This window comes from Pogona vitticeps, chromosome 2 (genome assembly GCF_051106095.1).
Source record: "Pogona vitticeps strain Pit_001003342236 chromosome 2, PviZW2.1, whole genome shotgun sequence".
In the NCBI taxonomy this organism is placed as follows: Eukaryota; Metazoa; Chordata; class Lepidosauria; order Squamata; family Agamidae; genus Pogona; species Pogona vitticeps.
Window position 1 is genome coordinate 32,119,983 of NC_135784.1, and position 26,205 is coordinate 32,146,187.

A 26,205-nucleotide genomic window follows, 5' to 3' on the forward strand; every position below is an offset into this window, starting at 1 on the left:
CAAAGGTCACAGCTAGGTCTAATACAGAAATGGGGAGTATGTGGCTCACCAGATGTTAAAACTGGAGCTCCCATCAGTCCTGACTATTGGCTATGCTGGCTAAAGGCTGATGGGTATTGTAACCCAACAAACACCTGGTGGGGGCACATGATCTGATGCACTTAAGCTACAGGGCAGTAACTTTTTAGTTGAAAACTAGGAGAAACTTCTGAAGCGGGTTGATGGAAGATCAGATTGCCAAGCCACATACAGTAATAGACTTCCTTGGCTGGAGCTCTTGCAGCAAAGGGTGAAGGACCATCTGATGAGCACTGCTTTAGCCTTAGATTTCTCACATGATGGAGGTTGTTGGGTGTGACATCATACAAAACCTCCTCCAATTCTGTCACATTGCTTCCCCCTCTCCAACAGTGGAGTCATGCCCATCCTATTGTTTCTATTTATTTTTGTGTACATTACAGCTATTCTCTCTTATTTTAATCCATTATGTCTGGGCTGGATTTTGCATTGTTTGCAGAGTCAAGAAAGGGAGGGAGCAAAGGCTAACATACCAGAGGCATGTCTATTTATGGATAAGCTAGATGAGCCACCAAAAATAAGTATATGGAGAACTTTTGGGCAGTAGTCCTTGGCTATATCTGTGCTGGAAAAAAAAGATGCTGATTAACCTGTTCTGACTTTTCAGGGGAACCCTCTGATGTATAGTTTCCCACACACTTTGGAAATAACTCAGCCCCTCTTGGAGTTCTCTTGAGAAAAGCACAGCAGTTAATTTAGCCTAGTTTGAAGGACTGGAGCAGCTGTTACTGTAACCAGTGAACCGAATAAGTTGAAATGTTTGCTGTTGTATCTTTTGCAGACTTGTTGACTTCAATTGAAATATGGATGATTAAGGGAAAACTGTTTTATATTGGTGTCCCATGGTCCGAGCAGGGTGCCTCTGCTGCTTTAAACACACACACACCCCTCAGATCATGAACCACTTATCAGAGAGTAATTCTTATTAAGCATAAGAGAAGGATGTCCTTTCGAGTCAACATGTATAGGATTGCAGTGGTAGGTGATTTAGAGATTGCATCCATAGTAACAAACCTTGCACTTTTGGAAGTTGTGGTTTTCTTCTTTGTTAAGAGTTGGTAGATATGTACATATTTTGATCCTGAGGGAAAATGTGTTGTTACATTAAAAGCTCTTTAGTGAACTCAGAAAATTCTTCTGTGTTTGTGTCTAACAGATTTTTGAAGATTTCTCTTTTTTGATTACTGTCATCTCAACTAGGATTCAGCAACTGGAGGTCCTAAGAGCAAATCTGGATTTCTGAAGAATGCCATTCCCCCTCATTATCTTCCAGGGGTGGGCAATGACTGAGGGTGCAATCAGAGGAGCATTGTCCTACAGGGATGGGTTGGTTCACTTCTTTTCCCAGCAAATGCACAATATAATTGCTGGACCAAACCAGCTCATCCCCAGAACATTTCTAACTACATCTTTCTGGGTCTTTGTCAGAGTTTAATACTTTTTTGATGTGAGAAGGGTGGCTCCATTTTGGTTCATTTCCAGCATATTTGATTGCTGGAAATTAACCAAAGCAGAGTTTGCAGTTTTAAATTTGCTGTCCTCTTTCAGTTTGCCTTATTGTTAAGTGACTTAAGACAGCTTTGCAACTTGATAATATTGGGAAATTAAACACTTCCTCTGCTCCATGAAGGGACAGAGGAAGTAACTTTTTTTAAAATTAGAAACATGCTGATGTACTCCTTCACTATAATTTTTTTTAATTGAAAATTTCCTTCGTGAAATGAGAGACAAGATTAGGGGACAAAGAGGGGAGGTTTTTTCTTCTTTTGTTTTACATTTCTTAAGGGCCAGTTTAAGAACCAGTCCATAGCTGAATCTACCACCAAGTACTAGCCACTTGGGAGGAAGCAAAAAAAGAATAGGACAGTTCAATGGATTTAAATGGGGAAAACAAAAAATCACCAAAAATTAACGAAGACTCAGAACAGAGCCAAATTAAGTTTGCACATGTTTCACAAGGTGCACTACCGAATCCAAGTATTTAAAACAGGTTTCAAAAATTTTAAGACACTTAAAAATGAGCGAAAATGGAGATCGGAAAGCCATTCAAAAGCATTGCAGCCGACTGCAATGCTTTTGAATGGCTTTCCGTTGGGGGAAACATTGTTTCACTTAGCGATGTTTCCTATGGCGATTTTTGCTTAAGGATGGTAATCCATTCCCATTGGAACAGATTAACCGGTTTTCAATGCATTCCTATGGGAAATGGTGTTTCGCTTAACAATGTTTTCCCATAGCGATGTGTTTTTTTGGAACCAATTAACATCGTTAAGCGAGGCACCACTGTAATTAGGAATTAGCTGGAAAGGGGGAAGGCCTGCCTAAACATCCATGTTTTCAGTTGTTTCTTAAAAATACCCAGCGAGGGAGCTGCGCGAATGTCAGGAGGTAAGTTGTTCCTGAGGGAAGGAGCCACCGCCGAGAAGGCCCGGTTTCTTGTTTTTTCCTTCCGGGCCTCCCTTGGCGTCAGGCTTCTCAGCCTCACCTCCTGACTCGCACGGGTGACACGGGTAGAGCTGGGTGGGAGTAAGCGTTCCGCCAAGTATCGAGGCCCTAAACCGTTTAGGGCTTTAAACGTAAGCATCAAAACTTTGAAGTCAACGCAGAACCGGATGGGCAGCCAATGCAGCGCGGCCAGGATAGGAGAGATGTGATGGTATCTTCTCACTCCACTGAGGAGTCTGGCCGCTGCATTCTGCACCACTTGGAGTTTCCACAGCAGCCTCAAAGGTAGCCCCACGTAGAGCGTGTTACAGTGGTCTAATCTTGAGATTACGAGCGCATGGACCAAGGTGGTGAGCGCCCCCACATCAAGATAGGGTAGCAGCTGGGCTATCCACCAGAGATGAAAAAAGGCGGTGCGGACCACCGACGCCACCTGAGTCTCCATGGACACCCAAAGTTCTAGATTAAATTTTAAGCCTAGAACAAGTCAGTTGAAGAAACTGCCCCTCTGTGAATTTCAGATTTTGTTTTATGCCTATGGATCAAAATTACCATTGTTTAAAGTTAGCTCATTAGTAGTGAGGGAGGGAGGAAAACAAATGGTTCTTCAACGTGGTTCTCCATGAATCCACACTAGTGGGTTTAGACAGCGCCTGCGCTGGCCTCTCGGAATTTTCTAGAGCTGTAAGAGAAAAGTAACAATGTTTGAGGCTACCCTTTACCGCGCATGTCTAGCCCGCCAACGGCTCAGTTCCTTTTTTCCGCCAGTGAGTTGGGACCTCTCGTTAGAGCTTTGGCTTCTTGGTTCGTTTTTAGCGAACTATCTTTTTTCTGTTTTACTGGCTACCCTGACTTTGGACCGTTTTCTGACCACGCTTCTGCCTCTGGTGATTTTTGCTCGGTGAACTGTGCCTTATCCGACTCTGATTACCTCAAAAGGCTTCCCGCTGGGGCCTATTAGGCCTTAACGGGCTCCCTGCTGAGGCGCCACGCGCCTACAGGAATCGTTCAATTATCCCTCATTGGACTTCCTTTCTTGCTCCTGTCGACGCGGCTCCACTCTCAGTTAATCGGACCCTCCGCTACGGTTGGTTTTTTCCCCTTTTCTCTTGGTCTATGCCTCCTAAAGAAAAGCCATCTCCCAGGAGAGGACCTTTTCGCCTCTGCACCGCGTGCTCCAGAAAACTTCCCTTTCAGGACGGACATTCCCTCTGTTTGTATTGCCTGGGGGAATCGCACGCGGTGTCCCATTGCAGGCACTGCAAGCAGTTCACGAAAGTCACACTCAAGGCGCGCCAGCAACGCCTGAAGTATTTTCTGTGGAAACAGACTTTGTCTGCGTCCCAACCTTCTCAGATGGAGGCTGTACCCTCTACCTCCTCCGTGCGCTCCGAAATCAAAGTTGTCTCGGCGCCGGAGTCATCTAAGGGGAAGGGACCTAAGCAATCCTCTAAGGACAAGTCCAAGAAGAAGAAGACCCCGTCTACACTCACCTCCGCTTCGGTCTCCCTCTTTACATCGGCCGAGTCCTCGGTTCCACCGGTGTCGGAGCTTCTGAAAAAGAAAAAAACGTCAACAAAGTCTTCATCGAGGGCTAAGGAGCTTACCCTCGTTGTCCCATCTGTTTCGACCTCATTGCCCTCTCCTTTACTCGAGGATTCGTCTCGAGACCGGGAATCGGTGTCGGACTTAGCTCCCTCTTTACCTCCTCATCAAGAACCACCGTCCGTTGTCGAGAAGTCACCGACGACGAGCCACTTGGAGAAGATAGTGGCTGATTTGCCGGGCGTCCCTCGCAGCCCTATCCTAACCGGGCTAGGGACGGGATCGCGATCCTCGACACCGGGATCCCCAGGCTCCAAGTCTCCACCTACACCAGTGAGACCTGCTAAGCCTGTTCCGGCCCCCTCTCCTCGGCTTCCAGCATCCGAGTTAGAGGAGGAGCCTGTGCCTAAGAAGCCCCGGCGCCACCGCAAACGTAAATGCGGTTCTGGTGCCGATAGGCATAAGAGACATCGACGCCGAGACTACTCTTCCTCCGACTCCGAGGATAGCAGGGACAGGAAACGGTCCCGGCGTCGGCGTCGTCGGCGCGACGATTCTACTGAGTCCTCGTCCTCGACTTCTCGCGACCGACGTCGACGTCGGAAGAGGTCCCGATACACCTCTTCCTCCTCGTCGTCGGCCTCACCGCCTAGGAGGGGTCGACATGGCAAGCGTCCGATCGTGGACAAACCTGCTCCCTCGGCACCGGTTAAGCCGACTGACCCTCCAGGTCGACCAACACCACCTCCTCCTCCGGTGCGCCCGGTGCCTGAACCTGTACCTCAGGCACCCCGGCCTCGTAAAACCTCTAAGACTAAGGATACGGACTCTCGTCCTAGCATCCTCCAGTCTTCTGATGAGGAAAGCCAGGACCCTCACTCCTCTTCTGAGCAAGAGGATGGAAACACTTCTGAGGCTTCTCTGGAGCTACCACCTCCAGGAGAGCCCCTAGGCTCAGACGCAGCTGACATACACCCCTCCTCCCCGTCTGAGGACTTCTCCTCTTACCCTCAGATGGTTTCTAGGATGGCTGCAGCGCTTAAACTGGACATAGAAAAATCCCCCTCGCGTGCAGACGACCTGATTTTTGGGGACATCCACCTCGCAAGGTCTCGCCCTGTCAGTCTCTCTTACGTGCCTGAACTTATGGACCTTCTCAAAGAATATTGGCAGCACCCTGCTGACCCTCCCAATATGTCCAGGCGTACTGAGAACATGTATCGTGTACATGGAGATGATACTTCGTTCTTGTTAAAGCATCCAGCTCCCAATTCCTTGGTGGTGGAGTCTCGTGTTTCGAGGTTACCAGCTAAAGGTCATCCAACTCCAACCACTAAGGAGGGCAAGGATTTGGAGGTTTTGGGCAGAAGACTTTATTCTATGACTACCTTTGCACTCAGAGCTCTCAATTACTTGGTAGCTATGGGTGCATACCAGAAACAACTATGGGAACGAGTCTTGCCAGCCCTGCAAGTAGCTCCGGAAGACATCAGGCAGACTTGTCTCAATGCCCATGCGGAGGCCTTGACCGTTTCCAAGCACCAACGCTTAGCCTCCCGTCACGTCGCTGATGCCAACGCGAGAAATTTGGCATCCATCATTACTTTAAGAAGGCACGCCTGGCTTCGTTCTGCCAATATTATGGAGGACATCAAGGCTAGGATTAAAAATCTGCCTTTTGATGCTACAGGACTTTTTAATGGCTCCACGGATGAAAATCTCGAGAACTTACACAAGAGCAAAAAGACTGCAAAATCCTATGCAGTGCAACAGCAGCCTAGGCCTTCCAAATCTCAGTGGAGGCCTAGACCCCAGCAACAACCTTATCAACAGCAGACCTATCAACAATCCGGCCCTTCCACTTACCATTCCTTCCGATCTCAAGCAGCTCCACGTTCTTCACAGGCTTCTTCATCGGCCTCCAGCTTCAAGCCTCAGGCGTACAAACGGCAGTCCTTCAAACCTGGGGTGAAAAGGTCAAAACAATATCTTTGACTCTCATCATCCCATCCGGTCCATCAGGTCACACACAAGACTTTCTCCTTACCTTCCGAACTGGCGAATGATTACACAGGACACCTGGGTCTTGAACATTATAAGCTCCGGCTACCGCCTGGAGTTTATAGAGTTGCCTCCTCTAGGCTGGATCAAGCCTACCTCGTTCGATCCCATCCTAGAGGACGAAATTCTCACCCTTCTGGAGAAACAGGCCATCCAGGTGGTACCTCAGCGAGACATCCTGAACGGGTTTTACTCCCGGTACTTCACTGTTCCGAAGAAGGACGGCGGTCTGCGTCCCATACTAGATCTGAGGGACCTCAATGCTTACCTCAGGCCTCGTCGCTTCAGGATGGTCACTTTGGAAGGGATCCTTCACCTGTTGAAGAAAGGGGACTGGTTTGTGGTGGTGGACCTCAAGGATGCCTACTTTCACGTGACGATACACCGGAAATTCAGAAAGTATCTCCGTCTCATGTTCAAGGACACGGTATACCAGTTCGTGGCTCTCCCTTTCGGTCTAGCCTCGGCACCGAGAACCTTTACCAAATGTATGGCCCCGGTGGCGGCTTTCCTGCGATTGCAGGGCATCCAAATTTACCCGTACATCGACGATTGGCTCATCGTCTCCAAATCCAAACTAAGGGCATATCGGGACACTCAATTCGTCCTCAACACCCTTCAAGCCCTGGGACTATCCATCAATCTCGAGAAGTCTCATCTAGAGCCCTCTCAAACGATGGACTACATAGGGGCACATCTCGATGCAGTGCAAGGCCGCATGTTCCTTCCTCTAGAACGCGTCCACAAGATCAGAAAGGCGGTTCGCAAGTTCAAACCGCGACGCACGGTGTCGGCCAGGCTAGCTCAACATCTGCTTGGCCTCATGGCATCGACAACAGCCACTTTGTCGCACGCGCGGTTGAAGATGCGCTCCCTGCAAATTTGGCTCCTCACCATGTTCAACCCAGAGACAGACAACCAAAGAAAGCGCCTCAGGGTCACACCAGAGCTGGCAAGTCAACTACAGTGGTGGACGTTCCTCCCCCACCTCTTGGTGGGCAAGCCTTTCAGACCCATTCTACTTACCAGACAGGTCACCACAGATGCGAGTCCCACGGGTTGGGGAGCCCACTGCGAGGGCCATCAGATCAATGCCCTCTGGACCTCAGAAGAATCGATGCTGCACATCAACCATTTGGAGATGTTGGCAGTCATAAAAGCCCTCAGGGCCTTTCTTCCCCTAGTGAGGGGCAGGGCCATACAGCTAGTCACGGACAACACCACCACGATGTTCTACGTGAACAAGCAAGGAGGCACAAGATCAAAGTCTCTTCTGTTCCTCACTATTCAGCTGTGGGAGTGGTGCTACCAGCAACACATCTTTCCGGTAGCCATCCACATTGCTACAACGGACAATCAGCTGGCGGACGACTTGAGTCGCCGCTCTGCTCAGACCCACGAGTGGGAATTAGATCAGCAGGTGTTCCTCAAACTTTGTCGGATGTGGGGTCAACCTCGAGTAGATGTGTTTGCGACCCTCAGCAACAAGAAGTGTCTGCATTACGCTTCTCGGGCCGGGAGAGGAAAGGACTCCCTCGGGGATGCTTTTATGATCCCGTGGGACGTGGGGCTGGTCTACCTGTTCCCTCCGCTACCTCTTCTGCAGAGAACTATCATCAGAGCCTTGCGAATGAAAGCGGAGGCGATCCTGATCGCCCCTTGGTGGCCACGTCGACCGTGGTTCTCCACACTGTTTCAGAATGCAGTGGACTACACGACATTACCATTGCATCCACATCTTCTCACTCTGGACGACGGGAAGATTCTGCATCCCGACCTGGAAACCCTCCATTTGACAGCGTGGAGGATTTCCCATCACTAATTGAAGTCATTGATAAGGCTCGTAAACCAGCAACAAAGTTGCTTTATCAATACAAATGGAGGAATTTCCTGAAGTTCGCTAAGGATCGCAACTTACAGTCATCCCCAGTATCCTTGTCTACTCTCCTGCTCTACCTCAGACATCTTTTTGACTTTGGACTGTCCAAATCTACCCTGAAGGTTTACACAGCGGCTATTGTGGCCTTTCAACCTCAGGGTTCTGAGTCATCTCGCTGGTTCTCGCACCCAACGCTTAAGGCCTTCCTCAAGGGTTTAAGCAACATGAGACCACCGTTGAAGAAACCAGTGCCACAATGGTCTTTGCAGACTGTTTTACATAGCCTCACCAAACCTCCATTTGAGCCTATGACCTCTTGTGACCTTAAGTTCCTGTCCTTCAAGACCTTGTTTCTAGTAGCCATTACTTCGGCTAGGAGGGCTAGTGAACTTGCAGCCTTGCGTGCGGATTCTCCCTATCTTCAGTTTTACAAGGATAAAGTTGTTTTGCATCCTGATGTTTCCTTTCTCCCTAAGGTGGTTTCTGAGTTTCACGTTAACCAGCCTTTGGTTCTACCAACGTTGTTTCCTGAAGCAGTGACAGATGTTGAGCGCATGCTTCATTCTTTGGACGTTCGAAGGGCACTTGCCTATTATGTCTCAAGGACTAAAGATTTTAGGACGTCCACTAGGCTGTTTCTTTGCTTCTATGGTCAGCAAAAGGGTTCAGCTGCTTCCTCGTCCTCTCTTTCTAGATGGTTGGTCTCCACTATTTCTTTGGCCTATGAACTACAACACAGACCTATTCCTGAGGGCCTAAAAGCCCATTCAACGAGGGCTGTGGCCACTTCTACAGCTTTACTACGAGGAGTCGATATTCAAGAAATTTGCAGATCGGCTACCTGGTCTAATGTGTCCACATTTGTCACCCATTATAAGTTGGACCTCCGGGCCAAGAATGAGACCAAGTTTGGAAGGGCTGTCCTTACGTCATTGCTGCAATGACGGCCCACCAACCAGTAAGTTTGCTTGTTAATCACCCACTAGTGTGGATTCATGGAGAACCACGTTGAAGAAGGACAGGTTACTTACCTGTAAACATGGTTCTTCAAGTGGATTCTCCATGAATACACACGTCCCGCCCGGCCTCCCCACATGTCCGTCATTGGAATCGAGTCCCAACTCTTCTTTGTGGCGGGCATATGGAACTGAGCCGTTGGCGGGCTAGACATGCGCGGTAAAGGGTAGCCTCAAACATTGTTACTTTTCTCTTACAGCTCTAGAAAATTCCGAGAGGCCAGCGCAGGCGCTGTCTAAACCCACTAGTGTGTATTCATGGAGAATCCACTTGAAGAACCATGTTTACAGGTAAGTAACCTGTCCTTTTGTTAAAGAATATATGCAAATACAGAATTTCTCAGTCACACCCAATATTTCAATCTCTGTATAAAATAACAAATACATGTGCTAGGTCCATATTACATATGTGTTGAAAGGCATCATGATAAAAAATATAAACAAAAAGCACAGAAACATGAGAAAATGCTGCAATTTCACAGTGTTCTAATGGGTGCATTAGGCAAAATCAGAAGAGGCTGTTAAACTCATGTAAACTGATGCCTCTCTTAATACATAGGTAAAGGTAAAGGTTCCCCTTGACAATTTGTCAAGTCGTGTCCGACTCTAGGGCGTGGTGCTCATCCTCGTTTCCAAGCCATAGAGCCAGCGTTTGTCCAAAGACAATCTTCTGTGGTCACGTGGCCAGCATGACTAGACACGGAACGCCATTACCTTCCCACCAAGGTGGTACCTATTTATCTACTTGCATTTGCATGCTTTCGAACTTCTAGGTGGGACAAGCGACGGGAGCTCAGTCCGTCATGTGGATTCGATCTTACGACTTTCTGACCTTGCAGCACAGAAGCTTCTGTGGTTTAATCCACAGTGCCACCATGTTGTTGTTGCTGTTGTTTAGTCGTGTCCGACTCTTCGTGACCCCATGGATTTCCTTCAAAATAGATAGGTTTGTTCTCCTTGCAGTCCAGGGGACTCTCAAGAGTCTCCTCCAGCACCACAATTCAAAAGCATCAATTCTTCGGCGGTCAGCTTTCTTTATGGTCCAGCTCTCACTTCCGTACATCACTACAGGAAAAACCATAGCTTTGACTATTCGGACCTTTGTTAGCAAGGTGATGTCTCTGCTTTTTAAGATACTGTCGAGGTTTGTCATCGCTTTTCTCCCAAGAAGCAGGCGTATTTTGATTTCGTGGCTGTTGTCACCATCTGCAGTGATCATGGAGCGCAAAAAAGTAAAATCTGTTCCTCCTCTTAATACATGCTGTGCCAAAAAATGTGTTATTACATACATTCACTGCAACCATGTACTCAGGCATTTTTATGCAAATAGTGGTCATGCTCTCCAGTAACTGATAACTGCCCCAGTTTTAGAGATTACATATAATCATTCTCCTTACTAGTCACTGGTAACCCTATGTAGTTTCTCCACATGACATAATTTTATACACCACTATTATGTCTCCCCTTTCTTCCTGCTTTTCAAACATGGCCTCGAATAGTGTGATCTTTGTGGGGAGTTACTGCAGTCATCACTCATTCTGATTACATTTTTCTATACCTTTTCCAGCTCTTCATCATCCTTTCAGAAATGTGGTAACTAAGAAAAATACCCATGTCTCTGCGTGTGCAAGCTTATAAGAGATATGAACCTGGGGGGTCCCAGTTATTCCTTGACTGCAAATCCCATCACTCCTATTAGAACTGCTGGCACAGCTTGTTACTAGCTAACAAGGCATTTTGCTGCCTGAAGCGGCCCTCCTTATCCACCCAAGTACCCACAATAAACCCCAACCCATATACAAATTGGGGGGGTGGATTAGAGTGTTGCAACAGAAATACAAAATATTTGTTCTTGTTGTATAGTCATCTTGAGGACTAAGAAACTTATTTTCACCTAACTTTTGTCGACTGCAGTCCACTCTGCCAGATGTTGTTACAGTATTTTGACACAAGATGTATAAAGCAGAAAGATAAACATACCCTACGCACCAATGCATTCAATAACTAGTGATTCATTACTATGTCACGACACCCAAAAATCTGCTCTCTGAATAATTCACCTCAATCTGCCTAACCATGTTTGCTAAATGTAAGGAGGAGGGGGAATGAGAGGACGGCTCTGCTATGAAACTCATGAACCTTGAACTTCAGGGTCCCAGATGCAACTAGTCCACAGTTTTTTTTTTTTAAAAAAGTGAACTGCGGTGGAAGAGCCCCCCCCCCCTTCATAGCTGTTCAAGTATTGTGACAACAACATAGGAATACAGTAAGCAGACCTCGCCCATTAGGGGCCACTGGTGGCGCTGAAGGGTTTCTTTTTTAAAAAATTATTTCCACTTGATAGGGCCACGTGTCCCCTAATCCCACCCCACCAGCCTATAATTTTTTTTTCTTTCTTATGGCGGCGCTCAAAGGGTTACGACTCGAACGCTTCCCGCCCTGCCTCTCGTTTCCGCTTAACAGGGCCCACCCTTTCCGGCCACGCCTCTTCCTCTGGAGAAGCCCAATCGGCACACTTCCTGAGTGAAGGTCTCGCGACTGCCGTCCTCGCGGGCGCCCGTTTGCTGCGCGGCGCCCGTCTCTCTCTCCCTCTCTCTTTCCCTTCCAGAGCGGACCGGGCGGCGTCATGAGCGGAGGGGGCCTGGGAGGCATGTCGGCGGAGCAGCAACTGCAGCAGCGGCTCCTCCGCAGCCGCCTCAGGGCCTCGCAGCCTCACGCGGGCCTGGGCGGCGGGGTGGGCGGCCCTTTGCCTCCGCCGCTCCTCCCGCCGCCTTGCCCGCTCTCGCCGCCTTCCCCGCCGGACTCGCCGCCGCCGGGCACCACCCCCGCCGAGATCCCGGCCGGGCCCCGCTACCCGAGCGAGACCTGGTGCTCCCTGTGCCGCGTCTACTGCCCGGACCCGGTGTGCCTCCCTTGCGGCCACAACTTCTGCACGGGCTGCATCGGGCAGCGCCTCGGCGAGCCCAAGCTCAACATCTCCTGCCTGGAATGCGGCGCCACCGCCCGCAAGCGGAACCTCCGGCCCATCAAGCCGCCGCCGCCGCCGCTCCTGGCCAGCCTGGCGGCCGAGAGGCCCAAGCGGCAGCGCCTGGACTCGGGCCCCGGAGGAGGAGGAGGAGCGGGACCGGGGCCTTCCCCGGCTCCGCCCCTCACGCCGACCCCGGCGGCCCAAGCGTCGCCTGCGCCGCCCCCGCCGCCGCCTCCGCCACCCCCGCCACCGGTGACGGCGGCGGCGACGGCGGTGGTAGCAGCAGCGGCCGCCGCCTCCGCCGCCCGAGCCCCGACGCCGCCTCCGCTGCAGCCGTTGACCCCGGCCCCGCTGACCCCTCCGTCGCCCGCCTCCTCCACGGCCTCCGTCCCCGCCTCAGCAGCAGCCGCAGGAGCCTCGCCCGTGGCCGCCCCCGTCGCCACCGGCAGCCCAACGGCCACCGCCGTGTCCCCGAGAGGGGCGCCGCCACCGTCGCCCTCGGCCTTGGGAGGAGCGGGCGATGGGAACGGAGGGAGGCTGTGCGAGAAACACCGGCAGGTGCTCCAGTTCTTCTGCGAGGAGGACCAGGCGCCGATCTGCGCGCAGTGTGACCGGTCCCAGGAGCACCGCGCTCACAGCATCTTCCACGTGGAGAGGGCAGCCCGAGACTACCGGGTAAGGACGATGGGAACCGAGACGGTGTCGGGAAATGCCCGCTCAAATGTCTTGTTCTGTTGTCCCACTCTCATCCGATCTTCTTTTAGAGCGGACGCGCAAAAAAATTAAGTAACAGGATGATGAATCATAGAATAAAAGAGTTGGCAAAGGGTTGTAAGCCGGCAGGTATCCCCGTCAAAGCAGATCTGACAGAAGGTTGGGCTTGAGAAAATGGCCTCTGTTTATCTGCTGTGTGCATTAGGGCTTGTTCTTGGTTGTTCTCCTAATGTTCTGTTTGGCCTGTTTCTATTTCATCTTTCACATGATACATTGATGGGCACAATTAAGGGAATTTTACAGTTTTCTAGCATAATGCTGAATGGCATTTTTGGATGTGACAGTACCTCTGATTTTAGTTTTTTTTTTTTTCATTTTTGGTGGATGTGGGTTACAAGAACTGGTTTCAGCTTTAGGGTGGTCAGCAAGAGATTAAAAATTGAAATGAGGCTTAATATATCAGTAATACAAAACCTATTCTGAATAAAATCATTTAAACATGATTCTAGTTATTTACTGCTTGGTTATATTTTGCCATTTTCACAGGCAGGAGCTGTGTAAAATGTGCATTTAACATTTAGAATGTTCCTATCTACTTAGAAGAGTGATGCCCTTTTAAGTGTCATGGCTGTATACTTTGGAATCCTGGGACCTGTAGTTTGGGAGGTAAAGATTCATAGAGCCCTTTTGTTGTTCTCTGATCTACAGAGATTCTGAACATCCGACCAAAAAAAGAAAGAAAAAAGCAAAGTGTGCTGCTTATATACCACCTATAGCACTTAAAGCACTCTCTGGGCAGTTTATAGTTTAATTATGCAGATTGCACATTCCCTGCCCTCCCCCTTTCCAAACTGGGTACAGTGGTGCCTCGCTTAATGATTACCTCGTTAAACAACGAAACCGATGTTTTGATAGGGGAAATCACTTAACGATGATCGGTTCCCTGCTTCGGATTTTTCGCTAGACAATGATTTTAAAACAGCTGATTGGCGGCTCTAAAATGGCTGCCCTGCTGTGCAAAATGGCTCCCCGCTGTGTTTTAGGATGGATTCCTTGCTTTACAGGCACCAAAAGTGGCAGCCCTATGGAGGATCTTCGCTGGACGTTGAAGTATTTAGCCCATTGGAACGCATTGAACCGGTTTTCAATGCATTTCAATGGGCTTTTTCGTTTCGCTTGATGAGGATTTCGCTTAACAGCGATTTCAACGTATTTCGCTTAACAGCAATTTCAACAGAATGAATTATCCTCATCAAGCAAGGCACCACTGTACTGATTTGCCAGCCTCTGAAGTATCCTTGGCTGAGTCAGCCTTGAGCTGGCTACCTGAATTTGCTGGGATGGCTTTCAAAATTTTTAAGAGGTGGGTGTAAATTTATGTATCACAAAATGAGTCTTCATAACTTATGCTTTAATACAATAGTTCTCCACCTTGGGTAAATCAGGTGTTTTTTTTTATTGCAATTCCCAGAAACGGTGGCCAGCACCTTCAGTGATGAAGCCTTCTGGGAGTTGCATTCAACATCTGGGTTACCCAAAGTTGGGAACCACTGCTTTAGCATACAAGCTTATGATGAACCTTTGGCACTACAGCTGTTTTTTGACTACATGACTTGAGAGGACTTATGGTGAAAGTGCGGAAGCAGGGCTGCAGTTGAACATTAAAAAGACAAAACAGAAGAACTGCACAGCTTTAATGTTGGCAATGATGAATTTGAAATGGTTGAAGATTTTGTACAGTTGGCCTCAACCATCAGTACAAGTGGAGACTGCAACCAAGAAATCAGGAGAAGACAAAGTATTATGAATAGGAAATTGGATTGGTCATAATAGAAAGTAACAAAGTTAGTTAAGGAGTTAGTTAAGATAAGACCGGGCCAGTGGAAACATTGGGGGGGGGGGAGAAGATTGTTTTGCTGTCAAAGATACTTGACTTGTGCAAGAAAAGTGGAAATGGCAGACTGCTCTGTGTAGAGAAGAAATAGTTCTTTGAATTAGTAAGCTACTAGAAGAAGAACTTATGAACACGGTCAACAAAAATCAGAAGAAAACAGCCATGGAAGATGTGATCTGGGAATTATGAGGAAGCAACTGTAGGGTGAAGGACCCCAAAGTTGCAAAAAAGGAGGAGAACGGCAGCCCTTGGAGAGATCCCCACAGAAACATCAAGGTGTGCCTGTGTCCCCCATGCCCAGCCAGCAACAGTAGGGGACATAAATGTATATGAATAGATATAATTTATTCAAAATTAAACTAGATAGCATTAGAAATTCAGTTGGTCTCTTACATTCTTTCTCTGATGTATCACCCTATGAGAAGTTGTAAAGAACCTTACAAAGTTTTTAACTTGAGATTTAGAAGGTCTGCAATGAAAGAATTAAAAAAAAATGTTCTCAGATGTAAGGACATGTCGTTGGAGATGAAGGCCAAGATCATCCACACTATTGTATTTCTAACAGTTATGTATAGATGTGAAAGCTGGACAGAGCTGTTTCTGTGGCTTTTTTTCTTTTCGCAGTGTAGTGTTTGTTATGTTTAGGTTCAGAAACTTTGGATATGACACTGGAAATAGTAAATAAAATCCACAAGAAATTGAGTTCTGGGATGTGGGATTGAGGGAAGAACCTGAGCATGTATTTCAAGGCTACTGTGAGGCATTCTTAATTGAATAAAAGCTGTTTAGATCATCACAGTTTGTTCTATTACTGTTTTTGTTGCTATATTTTTTCTGTCTCATCAAATTGAACTGAGACATGCACTGAATACAATGCTTGTTTATTAGGGATATACCTGAATCCAGTCTTTGACCCTATAAATTTTGGAGGCACTCCAACCCATGCCCTTGTCTGGATCCTTGATGATACTTGTACCTTTTAAAGATCTCTATGAAAAATGCTATTCTTCTGAATCTGGAAACATAAATGACTATGAATTTGCGGCAGAGGGGAGAGAGAGTGCCTCAGTTTCAGGGGATTGTAGACTGGGTTTAGTGTAGTGGTTCCCAACCTTGGGTAATTCAGATGTTCTTGGACTGCAGCTCCCGGAAACCTGAGCCAGCACAGCTTGTATGAAGGTTTCTGGGAAATAAAGTCCCAAGAATACCTGGGTTACCCAAGTTAGGGAACCACTGGTTTAGTATGCTGTATTGATGACTAGTCATGGGAAGTTTTTTTATTTCTTAGACTACAAATCCCATAATTCTTCCTTCCGAGAGTTCTACCTGACAGACCCACAGCTGCAGACACCTAAATGTATCTCATTAGAAGAAAATGCCTAGTTGGGAAGGTTTTGTGGATTAGTACCAAGTTTGCTCTAGCTTCCTTTTCAGAAATGAAGCTGTCTAACTGCTAGTTCCAGAAAACCACAGGTTGTGTAGTCCAGGCACAGGGAATTGCATTCCTATCTTTTGGCTACAGGTTTTACACTCATGATTCTTTTAAAAGAAAGCAGACACCTTGCTGCCCAGAGGTGGGGACACAGATCATGTCTGTCCTGCACAATATTTTCATGCTAGTGTGTGGGCTCCCAAGCTGTTGTTACCTGTAATCTTCTCCTTCCTGTCTGAATCCATGTTTTATTTGCTCAGGAGCGGGTTCTGGCGCAACTAGAGATCTTGAAGCAAGAGAAGAACTTGCTGTGGAATCAGAAACTGACTGGAGAAAAGAAACTACAGGGATATATGGTAAGTACCCTTACCCATCAAAGGCAGAGGCACAGGGCATGAGGGTGGGTATGTTTAGCTCTTGATAGTCCACTTGTCCTCATAGTTCACATTCCTTTTAACTTGAAGGCTGTCAGGCTTCCTGCCTCTGCCTACAGTGTAATAAATGGGAATACTGGTAAAAGACTATAGAACCTGATGTGGCCAATCTTAGGGTGATTACAGTGCTTTGTTTTCTATAGCCAATCTATACTAGATGTTCTTTCACTTTTGAGGACTTAAATTCTACTGTAAAACAATAATATCTATAGTTGCTCTATCAAGTGACATGTTTTATTCATGTTTTTGACTACTAGTGGAATATTGTGTGGCAATTAGTTGACAATCTAAACAAATACTCTGATTTCATCCTGCAGCACATTTTGTCCATGGCTGGTCCCCATGTGTTGGACGAGTGGGATGTTTGTCCTGGATAGCAGCCCTCAAAGGGTGCTGTGCAGGTTCCTTTTTCTGCTGTCGCCCCCTGTTGCCTCCAACCAGGCTGGCTAGTTTGCCAGATCCAGAGATTGAAGAAACTGGGTTGAAGATGTTAGATAAGAGCAGGACATGCTCCAAGTTATCAATACCTCCCCAAGAGGGGGAGGCAGCAACGCTATGGGATAACAGGGTAGGGGGAGGGAAGTAATGTAAAACCTGTGGGGTTAGAGAATGCTTTGCTCCAAACACGTCTTTGGTTGTTTTGATTCTACCTCCCTTGTCAGTCTGCTGTAGTTCCATACCTTGTGTCTGTGTTATTGCCCATGCAGTTTTCCAAATTCAAGCAGCTTGTTTTGATTATCATTTTTTTAGAGCGTTAACATTCTTATGTACCACTGAAACAACTCTCTGATCTTTTGTTACTTTGCCTGTGGTTGTTTCAGGAAAAGATTGAAGCAGAGAGACAGGAGATTGTCTCTGAATTTGAGCGCCTGCACCAATTTCTGAAAGATCAGGAGCAGTGCCTGCTAACCAAGCTAGAAGAACTAGACAAAGAAATAGAGAAGCAGAAAGATGAAATGGTCACCAGGCTCTCAGAAGAGCTATCCCGTCTTGGTGACGTGATCACTGAGATGGAGGTGAAATGTAAGCAGCCAGCAAGTGAATTTTTACAGGTGAGACTTTACTATCAATGGAGATCTCTCACTTGTTGGAATTGTGTTTGACTGCGAGTTAGGGGCCCCATGTATTGGAGCTCCAGGTAAACCACAAATAATCGAATAAAGGGGCTGCTGCTTTCTTGCCACTGTAAGTGGTCAAGGCTGAGCTCTGCCCTTTTCCTCCCTGGAATTAACTTGCAAAGGGATCCTCTTTTGTTGGCTTTTTGTGCACACAGGATGCTGGTGGGCTGTGAAGATTCTGGGGCGGGTGGGCAGGGGAGTATTATTGGCATTAGGATGTGGAGGCCCATCAGCTTTCCAGTGTGCTGAGATGCCAATATTGGTCCCTGCGTGTGATGTGGTTGTTTATTTGGAAACAAAGCCACAACGGTGGAGTGGAAGACTCCAGGGTCCAGAAAGTTCCCATCTTTATGGAATGTCACAAAGCCAACATTCCATAAGGCAAGGATGGGAGCCCTTGTTGTGAGCACAGCTTGTCCTCTTTTCCACTGAAGAGGTGGAATGCTAGAGCTCTCACCTGTCGTGGAAAGCTGTGACACCATAGCACTCTGCTGTTGGCAGATGTACTTCCAGGTCCTTCAGCCTGACCTGAAGGCTGTTGAGAAGTTGGGCTGGATGATCCCATTCCTTCAGGTTCATGTCGGGACCTGTGGCTGGCATGCAGACCTCTAGTACGTACCGTCGTGTTCCTGTGGGTTCTCTCTGAAGGGTGTTTGGGTACTTGTAGGACTGAATGAGCTGTTACTCTTAAACACAGCCTCTGGAGGAAGGGTGTTAAGAGTGCATGCTAAAAAGGATATAGAGGGTGGGGGAGGAGCTTGTGTCTGTGATGATTTTCTGGAGGAAGACAAAAGTGAGTGATGGGGTATTTGTTCCTGCAAAAAAGCCTGCATTTTCTGGGATCTCCTTAGGGTCTTCCTGTGGTCCACTCCATGGCGAACGTCACTTGTAGCTATTCCAAGGCGAACGTCACTTGTAGCTATTCCAAGGATGTGAGGCTGGATTGTTTTTTAAAAATCAAGCAGCACCTCCTGCGCACTTGATCTCCTGCGCACTTGACCTCCTGGCACAGAATCTTTTTTTTTCCTAATTATTTTGCAACCAGCCCTCTGATCACAAGCAACAAGGACAAGATTTTTAGGTAACCTGTGACATGCAGAGTGTCTCTCTGAGGCCCTACAGGTGATGGTGAAGAGACACAGTGATTCTGGGATGGGGACCTGCGGGGGGGCCCTATGGGGTCTCTCTCCTTCTGGGCCTTGGGAACAAGGCACAGTTTCCTCTGTTGGGCTGAAGCGACGTGCACCCCACGCACCCCTCCTTCGGCAGCGAAGTGGCGTGCCTACCCGGCAGCAAAATTAGTGGGCGGCATGGCAGAGGGAAGGAGCTGGTGGCTCCAGACGAGACACAGCCGGTGGGCAGGCCGGAGGGGGCGCAGAGCCAGCCTGCTCACTGGTAAGAAGGGTGGGAGGCCAGTTTGGGGAGGAGAAGGCTGCTAAAAGCCCTAGGGCAGCCCTTCTCCTCAGAGAAACAGTTGCAGCGCCAGGGAGAGCAGCGTGGCCTGAAGGCTCCCGTGTGTAACCGGAGCATCCCCCACCTCTTGTCTTGGAGCAAACACCAGATGTTCCACCTCTGGGATCAACAGGTAAGAGCCTACGGGTGACCGGGGGGGCAGGCTACTTAACCCCTGCCTTGTAAGCACCAGAGGCTAGAACAAAGCTTCCGCCCTCATGCCTTTGATCGCGCTCGTTGGAGTCCTTCTGCAACCTGAGATGGGGCGCAGAGGCATGCTCCCCGTTCACCTGTGCCACGCTTCTGATGCCAAGCATTGTAGGACTCAGCTCCATTTTTTCTCTCTCTTTCTCTCCCCTAGGACATTAAAAAAAACATGAGCAGGTAGGTGGTTCTTTCTTCTGCTTCTTCTTCCCTGCGAAATGACATCTGGTAGGTTTGGCAGTCCAAAAAAAATGCTGCTGGTCACAGGCCATGAAAAGTTGTATGTTTTCCGTTCTTCTCCTTTTCCCATATCCACTTCATGAGGAGATGTGACTAACCCAGCCTTTTACACCCAGAGACCCACAGAGGCAATTTACCCCACTGTGGAAATAAGTGCAGCCATATATATTCAGTTCCATAAAGCAACACAGATAAAATATGTGATTGAGTGGTAGCAAAGGTGTCTTGGGGGTGGTGGTTTTTGGATGCTTTGCTGAATCACTTGATATACCGTCTCTCTGCAGTTGGGATCAGTCTACATCCAGTTGGTCCATGAAGCAGGACATTGAGATGTCTTAATTACTATAGAACATAATCCACCATGAAGGAGGCAAGCCAGCTAAAAATGGTTGGAAGCTGAGGAACATCTTGATGGATTATGCTAGGAGAAATGGGGTTAATTGGTCTCCTCTTCTGTTGCCACTGTGATGCCCAGAATCTGTCACCTGAGTCTTTAATGTATTACACCTTGAAAGTGATTTCTAACGCTCATTGAACCCCGGGGGGCAGGGTGGTGTGGTACAGAATCTGCTTGTTCCCATCACTAAAATCCCCAAATGCCATAAAGTTGTTGTAGCACACAACAATCACTGGAGAGGAATTCAAAGAATGGTTTCCTGATTTGTATTTAAAACTGGGAATGTTGTTTTTCTCCTCAAAAATGTAGATGTGCAGTAGGGGATTGTGATGTATCTGAAGAAACTCCTAAGCTGGAAGCGAGACTGGATGATTTCTCTCGGAAAACGGTGGCTCTGAAAGAAACATTAAAAATATTCCAAGGTATGGGAAAGGCATTTACTGATTTATGGTGTTTGTATCTGGCTCTACATCTACAAAGGCTGCTGGCGTGGTGTACATGCCAGTTTCAAAGACAAGGCAGTCTGCCACCAGCCTTACTCTCTGAAAGAAATAACAGAAGGAAATGGGAAAGGAAAGTGATGTTCCTCTGTGTGGTTGAATGGCAGGTGGGTTGTCAGCTCAGCGGGCCCAGTTTCTCATCAAGGGAGGTTATATCTTGCTTTCCTTGTCTCTCTTTCTAACCATGTGTCATCAACTCAGTTCTGTCTTACGGCAGCCCTTTTAGGGTTTTCTAGATAGAGTACTCAATAAGTGGTTTATCATTCACTTTTCCTGGAACTGTGCAGCTTGCCCAAGGTCACACAAGCTGGCTATTCTGGGATGCACAGTGGGAAACAGAAATTCTAGCTCCTGGCTCTGTAGCCAGATACCTAACTCACTGAGCTATCCAGCTAGTGAGCTTCAGCTACCAGAGGCCATTTTGCTCAGAGTTGTGGGAAGAACAGCACTGTTTTTAAATTCCATTCCATTGCCCTAAAACAGTCTCCCATAAGCTACTTCCTTCCAGGTACTTTAGGGGACGTGGTGGCGCTGTGGGCTAAACCGCAGAAGCCTGTGCTGCAGGGTCAGAAGACCAAGCAGTTGTAAGATCGAATCCACGCGATGGAGTGAGCGCCCGTCGCTTGTCCCAGCTCCTGCCAACCTAGCGGTTCGAAAGCATGCAAATGCGAGTAGATTAATAGGGACCACCTCGGTGGGAAGGTAACAGCATTCCGTGTCTAATTCGCACTGGCCATGTGACCACGGAAGATTGTCTTCGGACAAAACGCTGGCTCTGTGGCTTGGAAACGGGGATGAGCACCGCCCCCTAGAGTCGAACACGACTGGACAAAAATGGTCAAGGGGAACCTTTACCTTTACCTTTTTGCAGATACTTTGGATTGTCAACTCTTGCTAGCATAGGCTAGTAACGGGGGACGGTGGAAGTTGTTGCTCAAAACATCTGGATTGTACCCTTTTGCAGAAGGCTGTTTAAAACGATTTGTAATCAGTTGCAGTCGTTCTTCTGTAGAAAAGGAATGAGGCTCTAGTTGTAGTGGTCAGTTGGGTAGCAAAGTCACTTGGCAAATTATGGAATAGGTTATTTTTCTTCTGTGGACTTCTTTTAAAATTAAAACATCCTTTATAATATATGTTTTAAAATCTAACTTTCTTTGTCTAGATAATTTAGTGACTGCTGTTGAGAAAGGAGAGGTTATGAGAACACGGAATGATAAAGGTGGGTGTTCATAGTGGTTTTTTAGAATTTGTAAAATACGTCTTCTCTTGGTTCATTTCTGATCAGAGTTTTTTAAAACATTCAAATCAAGGTAACCAGAGTTTTGTGAAGGGAGGAGAAGCCCTTGAATGTATTGCTGTATTAAGCAATAAGGATGTGCCATTCAGATGCTGGCAGTTCAGGCTGCAGACCCATACCTAGGAACACCTATATTTTGCTCACCTAGAGAAGTTCTTTGTCTCAAAGACTCGATTCCTGTTTCAGGCCTACTTCCTGATGTTAATGTTCTAAAAGGAAGGTGTTGCAGTGCTTCTTGGGGGTTATAATCTTGCTGACTTTTAGGGTCTTTTAGATAGGGTCTATAAACGATTTGTTTTTAAGCCAATCGTTCTCTGCATGTGTTTATTTGCAGTGCAATCTTGCACCTGTTGATTCTGTCATAGAACACAATGCAAGGAGCTTGGTATCAATTGGGCTTCAAAGAAGGGCAGCATTTAAACCGTAAATTCAAAAATTAGGTGCAGAGAGGATGCATGTCTTGAATAATTTGATGCTACTTTATATGTAGCCTGTTTTCTCTAATTCTTAGATGGCTTGGTATTCTCAGGTCAGTTAAAACTTTTTAGCTGGTCCTGCAGCTGTGTTGCTTGTGGTCCACAGTAGAGCTGGGGATATTCGTATTTGTAGATAAATAGGAATATCCCCATCCAAGTTGTATCTAATGCAGGTCTGGCCCTTGGAACCGGCCTGTCCACCGCCAGCATCCTACTCTTCCCACCAATTATGGAAGTAGTTCCACCATCTCCAATTGAGCTGGCCACTCCAGGCAGGGGGATGGGAGGACAGGTCTCCCCACATGGCTGATGAGTGGCCAGCTGAGCCTGGAGACGGTGGGGCTACTTCCACGATTGGCGGGAAGAGCAGGATGCTGGCAGTGCCGTGGTGCATGAGTGGGTGGGCCAGTTCTGAGGGCTGGACCTGCATTAGGTGCACCTGGGGTGGGAATATTTATCAGGTTCACAGCACATGGTTAAAGTATTTGATTGAGTTTAATACCATTGGACTCCATCTCTTCTGATAACTTGGAATCAGCTTAGGGGGTATTAGACTCTTGATCTCTAAAGAACATGTGGCTCTCCAGATATTGTTTGTTGAACTACAACTAAGTTCGGGGGTGCAATTTTCTGTCTGTCTGCCTGTTTGTCTATTGTAACTCCAATGATATCCAAGCAGAATGTGTGGGCACGCACCTCCATTTCACTCATCTGAAACAGGCCTCTTTTCTAGCCTGTCTCAGGCCTACTTCCTGTTTTTCTTTTTTTCTTTTTAAAAAAGGAAGTGATTCCATTGTTTCCTGGGAGGCCCAGGTAGGAGCTATAGGCTCACTACTCAAAGATCTTCCTCAAATGACTGGGCTTCCCAGGACGCACTGCAATAGTTCCATTTTGACATGGGCAGTAAACTAGAGACAACGTGGAAGAGAGGCCTGTTCCAGGTGAGCATAATGTAGTTGTCTGTACATGGGCAGGAACTCCCAGCATTCTAGCTTGGGAATTTTTGGAGAATTCCGAAAGTTACAGTCCACAAAAAGAGGCACGCCACCCAGCACAGCCATTGCTGAAGAATGTTGGTTACTTCCAGTCTCATAATATCTGTTGGACCACCAGTTTCCTCATCTGTGATATAACTAGTCATCTGTGCAGTTTTCTCAAGATTTCTCTCATGTCTTTCCTCATCCTGCTAACCAAGATCCTTATAACTAGTTATTTTAAGGATTTTCTGATTCAGTGCAAAATTATGCAATGATCCAATGAGGTTCCTGTGATTTTTGTGCCTTCAGAGGGAGTGGACTTTGATCCTTGAAAGCTTACACTAAAAAGAAATTTGTTAGTCTATGACATTTTTCTTTTCATTTTGCCAACATGCTGAAACACGACTGCTTCTTTAGGTATTGCATTCAAAACACTGTTAATACAATTTAGATTTCCAGGAGAGTCGATCACTTGAAATATTGCACCACTCACTATTTTACCTGTGATGTTTGGAGCATTGTTTCTGAAAACATAGCTAATAATCTGCAATAGAGATGCAGAAAATAGAGTTGTGTAAGTCTAGGGGAAAAAGAGAGCTGAGGTGGGGGAATTAAGCTTTTGAGAGATATAGAAACAGAACCCATTTCTCTTTTCATCAAACTAAACCGGTTTCTCTTCTGCCTGCTGCAGATGCGGCTTTCAATCCGGACCTGTCAGGTGCTGTTACGACATTGGACCAAAGAAGCACAGGATGTGAAGAGTCCCAGCAGAGGCTGCCTGCCTTACAATATGTCCCTGACACACCCAAACGATTGGATTCCAAGGCTTTAGTTCTGGGCTGTGATGGCTTTACTTCTGGGAGATACTTTTGGGAGCTGGAAGTGGGTGATGGAGAATTCTGGGCCGTGGGGGTCACCCGGGATCCTTCAAAGAAGAAGGGAGTGATGGACTTCAGCCCAGAGGAAGGGATCTGGGCTGTGGGTCTGTGGAAGGGGCAACACTGGGCTCTCACCTCCCCAGTGACTGCCTTGTCCCTGAGCAAAAGCCCAAAGCACATCCGAGTGTCTCTGGACTACGTGGGGGAGCGGGTGACATTTAGTGACGCAGACACAGATGACCTCATCTTTACTTTCCCACCGGCTTCTTTCAATGGGCCTCGTACCCATCCCTTGCTATGGGTAGTAGGGTTCCCAGCTCAGACAGTGTTTCTCAGGCGCATGGGGGTGAAATATCCCACAGCGGTCCATGAAATGGATGTTTTGAGTCCGTGATTATAAGATCTTTCCAGAGGCTCAGGGCCAAAATTTTAGTCCACTCCTTCACCAGAGCAGAGAAATCTGCTAATTGTAAGAAAGCAGAACCTTGGAGATTGCCTTATTTGCTGGAGAATCTGAGCAAAAGGCAGATGTTTTCTTTTTGCACCAAGGTTTTATGATATTCCCCTCAGAAAATGCAGGAATTGGAAAGAGTAGATTGTATAGGCCTTGAAAAATAGCATCACTGTTAGGACATCCTTGTTTATATGACATATCGACTTCTGATAAGTTTGAACATGTTGAGCTGAGGAAATGTTAAACTTTTAGCTATTAAATTTTGGACTTTTCTCTATTTTGTATTAGTTCACATTTAATGTTTTATGATTTCCTTTTTTTTAAAGAGAATGCATGCCTTTTAGCTTTCATACCTACCAGCAAATGTTCCAGTGTATGGAATGGCTTCAATTAACACCTGATGGCGAAAGAAGTTTTGTGTAACATAGCTTTGTCTATGGGCGTTCTTAACACTCATGTGATTATCCTTGATCATATTTGTGTCTAAATCTTACGAATGTGGTAGTTTTGATTGAGGATAATTTTTTTGCCCACTTGATCTCTTCTAGTCTAGCTCGTGTTGAGCTTGATCTGGAGGTGAATTGGACAGATATAATACCAGAATATTAAACTGGGTGTTCCGATTTTCTTGAACATAAAATATACAACATACTACTTGGATAGCAATTAAGATGGCTACGTAATGTTAAAAGAAAGTGTGTCGTGTTCAATACATTTCACTGTCTGCTCTTGGAGTGTTTCAGTTTCTTTTTCTCACATATTTTTCCTTTGCAGTTGTGCTGTGGCAGTTGGCTGTACGTAATATGTTTTGGGATGCTGGCTCATATTCCCTCTAAAAAAATGGCATGCTCTTTTTATACTATCTTTTGCAGAAAAATAACTAGCACATGTTTTATTAATTAATTAAAGGGAGAGTGTTATTAAATGGTCCCAAATAGTTTAATGTATATACATGACAATAACTTAACAAGCTGCCATTTCAGTCGCTGTAGCAGGACAAGTTCCAAGCAAGAGGTGAACATGAGGGTGAAAGACATACCACTACCTTGTCTCTTGAGTCTTTATTCTACCTTCTACACTGTTTTTTCAAGCAGCAGGAGAGTCTTATTTAAATACAAGGATGTTTAATACAGCCACCAAACCCTCCACCTGATTATCTTCTTTTGGCAAACGTTTAAGATGTAATTCCCCTGCCTGGCAGCCTCCAGATGTGGATTATAGCTCTTACAGTCCCAAGCAGTATGTGCTGATTAGGAGGGAGGTGGAGGTGGAAAGTACCTTAAAAACAATATCCATCCTGGTTTCCCAAGCACTACAACAGTTGTGTGGGGAGAAGGGAGTTATCTGGCCCCGGACTCTCTCTTTCTGGAGGGCTTTTTCCCTTCCATTCATGGATCTTGCCAGTGACATACAGCATTAAATTCTCCATTCAGCGGTGAGAGGAACATCCTCTGTTTGGGACAGCAGTGGGGTGGAGGCTTTTGCCGATTCCTTGATCTTTGCAACATCTTGTTCCTAGTTACCAGTCTGTCTGGGCCAGTAAATTGCTCACTTGAGGGATTTATGCACAGTTGTCTGTTCTGACTGAAATGTCTTCCTCTGGATCCTGCTACCAATTTGCTGCTGCTGAACAGTGAAATGCTATGTGTTTAAAGCACAGATTGCCTTGGGGACTATTTGGAACAGATGAGTACAAAAGAAGAAAGGTGACAGTAACTTTGAGCCCCCCAACTCTTCCTGTTGCTC

At 46.9% G+C, this 26,205-nt stretch overlaps 1 protein-coding gene across 1 annotated transcript; it reads left to right on the forward strand.

Annotated features, from left to right (window-relative positions):
• The first annotated feature begins 11,512 nt into the window (after positions 1 to 11,512).
• On the forward strand, positions 11,513 to 25,188 carry LOC110088062 (E3 ubiquitin-protein ligase TRIM15). Its single transcript, XM_072989209.2, has 7 exons — positions 11,513 to 12,667; positions 16,293 to 16,388; positions 17,288 to 17,518; positions 19,398 to 19,420; positions 20,187 to 20,299; positions 21,540 to 21,596; positions 23,819 to 25,188. Exons 1-7 carry the CDS (start codon positions 11,651 to 11,653, stop codon positions 24,397 to 24,399), a joined length of 2,118 nt encoding a protein of 705 aa, XP_072845310.2. The 5' UTR covers positions 11,513 to 11,650; the 3' UTR covers positions 24,400 to 25,188.
• The last annotated feature ends 1,017 nt before the right edge of the window (positions 25,189 to 26,205 follow it).

Excerpts from the sequence above, each read along its gene's own strand:
- LOC110088062 (XM_072989209.2), top strand. The coding sequence starts at position 11,651 with ATGAGCGGAGGGGGCCTGGGAGGCATGTCGGCGGAGCAGCAACTGCAG. Across the intron at positions 17,519-19,397 it reads CAGCAAGTGAATTTTTACAG|GACATTAAAAAAAACATGAG; the intron begins GTGAGACTTTAC and ends TCTCTCCCCTAG. Across the intron at positions 21,597-23,818 it reads GAGAACACGGAATGATAAAG|ATGCGGCTTTCAATCCGGAC; the intron begins GTGGGTGTTCAT and ends TGCCTGCTGCAG.